Source organism: Gracilinanus agilis, unplaced genomic scaffold (genome assembly GCF_016433145.1).
Source record: "Gracilinanus agilis isolate LMUSP501 unplaced genomic scaffold, AgileGrace unplaced_scaffold2365, whole genome shotgun sequence".
NCBI lineage: Eukaryota > Metazoa > Chordata > Mammalia > Didelphimorphia > Didelphidae > Gracilinanus > Gracilinanus agilis.
Genome location: NW_025355413.1, coordinates 1 through 3194, shown reverse-complemented (window position 1 = coordinate 3194; position 3194 = coordinate 1). Strand labels below are relative to the sequence as shown.

The 3194-nt window shown below is 69.6% G+C and overlaps 1 protein-coding gene across 1 annotated transcript; it reads right to left on the bottom strand.

The window, feature by feature from the left end:
* Positions 1 to 3: 3 nt before the first annotated feature.
* On the bottom strand, positions 4 to 2792 carry LOC123254517 (synaptotagmin-3-like; the record flags this gene model as incomplete). Its single annotated transcript, XM_044683519.1, has 4 exons — positions 2633 to 2792; positions 1176 to 1333; positions 317 to 833; positions 4 to 163 (listed from the first exon to the last, which is right to left on the bottom strand). Coding segments are annotated over exons 2-4 (816 nt in total), but the record flags the coding sequence as incomplete, so codon positions are not given.
* Between the last annotated feature and the right edge of the window lie 402 nt (positions 2793 to 3194).

The following is a 3194-nucleotide window of genomic DNA, read 5'->3' as shown; positions in this document are numbered from 1 at the left end:
CTCCGGCTGGATCTGCCCGATGAGCCTCGCCTTCTCCTCGCCCGCGGGCAGGGGCAGAGGCAGGGCCGGGGCCGGGGGTCTGTCCTCGGGCTCCGGCAGGCTCGGGGCAGGGGGCTGGGGGGTCAGGGGCTGCTGGGTGAGGGGCCGCGGAAGAGCCGGGTACCTGCGGGGAGACGAGGCAGGGCCAGGGTGAGCATGGGGCCACACGGGGGCTCAGAGAGAGACACCCAGACACAGAGACGGGAGATGCAGGGCCGCAAGGCAGAGGGAAGGAAGGGCGGGAGGTCCCCAGAACGGAGCCAGGGGCGCTTCTCACCTGGTCGGGGGGGCCAGGCTGGTGACCTGCTGGTGTGACTGGGCACTGGGCAGCCCCCCCCCGCCCGGGGGCACCAAGAGGAGCCCCCCACCGGTCCCGGCACTGCCATCGGCGGGCAGCTCGGGCGACGTCTGGCTGGGCTTGACCCCGGCGGCCACGGCGGCGGCGGCGGCAGCGGCGTCCGGGTAGGAGTCCATGTCCAGGTAGGAGGGCTCCGGAAGGTCGGGGCCGCCCACCCCGCCAGGCTCTAGGAGCTCAGAGAAGGGGGGGTGGTGGGGCCCGCCCAGGAGATGGTGGGGGCCGCCCAGGCCGGGGCCCAGGTGGTGGGCGGCCCCACCGCCCACCAGCCCCGCCAGCCCGGCCCCGGGGTCCTTGCGGAGGGGGCCGCCCCCGGGGGCCGAGCCCCCCTTGTCCCGCCAGGGCACCCAGCAGAGCTTCCAGGACACGAAGAGGGAGACCCCCAGCAGGACGATCCCGCAGAAGGTCACGATGACGGAGAGCAGGCTCACCGAGATATCTGGGGGAGGCGGAGATGGCGTCCTGGAGGGGGCCCGCAGGGGCCCCTCTGCTCCGGCCGCCCCCTTCCTGAACCCTCACACCGATTCCCGGATCCACCCGGAAAGTTGGCCCGGCTGAGCAGGAGCCACGAGGGAGAGATGGCGGGCCTACGCGGGGGCGGGCTCAGGCCAGAGAGAGGGTGGGCCCCGGCACCCAGAGAAAGGGGATTGGCACCTGGCGCCCGGGAGCCGGCCCTCCTCCCCAGAGGCTCCACTGGGGAAAGCTGCGAGAGAATGGGGCCTCTTCTTCAAGATGGCAGCCAGCGTGGGCCGGGGGCGGGGAGGCCTTCCAGGACACACACCTGCATCGGAGGGCCGGGGGTAGCCCCGGATCCGCCAGAACTCCTGGCATTTCTCATCAGCATCCTGGATCCGGGAGCACAGGTCAGAGACCAGGGTGAGAGCCCGGCGGCAGAGGTCATCCTCGTAGTCCCCCGACATGGCTGCTGGGTGTCCTGCCCTGGAGAAAGGGGCGATCGATTGACAGGGGGGTGGGACGGGGGAGACAGACAGACAGAGACAGACAGAGACAGAGGAGAAGGGAGCCAGGAAGAAGAGGAGAGTGGCCAGAGCTCAGGGGAACAGCGTGGCCTTGGGGCCAGGGAGTGGGCAGCTGGGCAGGAGCCCCACAAGTGGGGAGAGCCTGGGATAAGGGACGACCCCCAGGGCAAGGCCAGGAGGCTTAGCCACTGGGGGGGGGCAGCAGCATGGGGGGCGATGGGAGAAGAAGGGAGAGAAGCAAGGGATAGACAGAGGGAGCTGAGATGGGGGTAAACAGGAAGGAAGATGGAAGATGCCAGGGAGAAAGTTTAGACAGATGGTGGGCCAGGAGGAGGCCCGGCAGATGGGGACGCGGAGAAGCGCTGAATGAGGGAACAGGAAAAGGCTGGATGGGGAAACAGAGATGAAGGCTAGGAAGGCCGGGCCAGAGGGGCAGGGGGTGGGTGGCTCCATGGGGACAGATGGGGAGACACGGACCGTGCCAACAGCTGGCAGAGGGACCAACTAGGAGGGGACAGAGGGGCGAGTGGGCTGGCTCGGGGTAGGCAGGAGGCTGGGTGGGAAGGCCAGAAAGCTCCAAGATGGACAGAGAGGAAGAAGGGCCCAAGATGGAGCCAGAGGCCGGCCAGACGGGAGGCTGGACACATGGGGGCACACCCAAGGGATTGTGGGCAGGCCCAGAGGATGGCCAGCCAGGATGAAGAGAGGAGAGGGAGAAGGTGGAAGAGGGAAGGAGCAGCCAGAGGCCACGCAGGAGGGCCACCCAGAGGCCGAGGGGAGCCAGTTGAGCCATGTGGGGCGAGAGGAAAAGGGACCAAAATGAGGGCAGAAAAGGACCAGGAAAGGGGGCTGAGCAGGGCTGGACAGGCCAGGTCGGCCTAGAGCCAGGCAGAGGGCACAGGAGAGGAAATGGGCAGAGAGCAGGCTGGTGGGGGCACCACTGGGAGGGGGAATGTGGCCAGAGCACTGGGGAGGGCAGGAGGGCCGGGCAGGGGACAAAGCTGCAGGGTGGGCGGATGGGGAGAGAAAGTTTAGACACCTGGGGAGACCGGTGGGAGGTGCAGACGTGGAGAAAGGGCCCGGCAGGATGGTGAGGGGCCGACAGGGCCGGGCTTCAGGGCGATGGACGGGGCCAGCACGGAGGGAGGACCGCGGACGGAGGTGGGGGATGGACAGAGGGGTGTGCAGATGGGGACTGGAGAGGAGACCCACTGAGGGCTGCAGAGCCCGACGGGGGCAGGGCGCTGGGGGCGCTCACCGTGTTCTTATTCCTGCCGAGTCCTAGGGGGCGTCCAGGGCGGGCGGGGAGAGCCCATTGGGGAGAGCAGAGGGGACACGACCCCCCCCCAGCCCGGTCCCCCACGTTCTGGGAGATGCCACAGGACCTGGGGGAGGGAGGACAAGGGAGCCTCAGCCCCGCTCCGCTCTCACGCTGCAGCAGCCTGGCGCCGAAGAGAGTCTTCTCCTCCGCAGCGCTTCTCGGCCCGCCAGCTCTCTAACCTCCGCCGGGATACCGAATGCCCTGCACCCCCAATCTGCCCGCAGCCCGCGGCCCCCTTCCCGGGATCGGGATCGGGGACTCCATTTCCCAGCAGCCCTTGGGGCACCGAGCCAGGCGAGCGGGGGACGTCTGGCCGTGACGCCTGCTGGGAAATGGAGTCCGCGCTGCCTCCGGGGTTGTCGCGCCGGGCTGGGCGCCGGGGCTGGGGCTGGGGACCTGGCTGGGAGGCTGCAAGAGAGCGGGGCACCTGCCCTCCTCGGGAGGCTGAGCGGGCCCGCCGCCCAAGGGACCCCCAGAAGCCGGGGGACTGGAGGCGCCT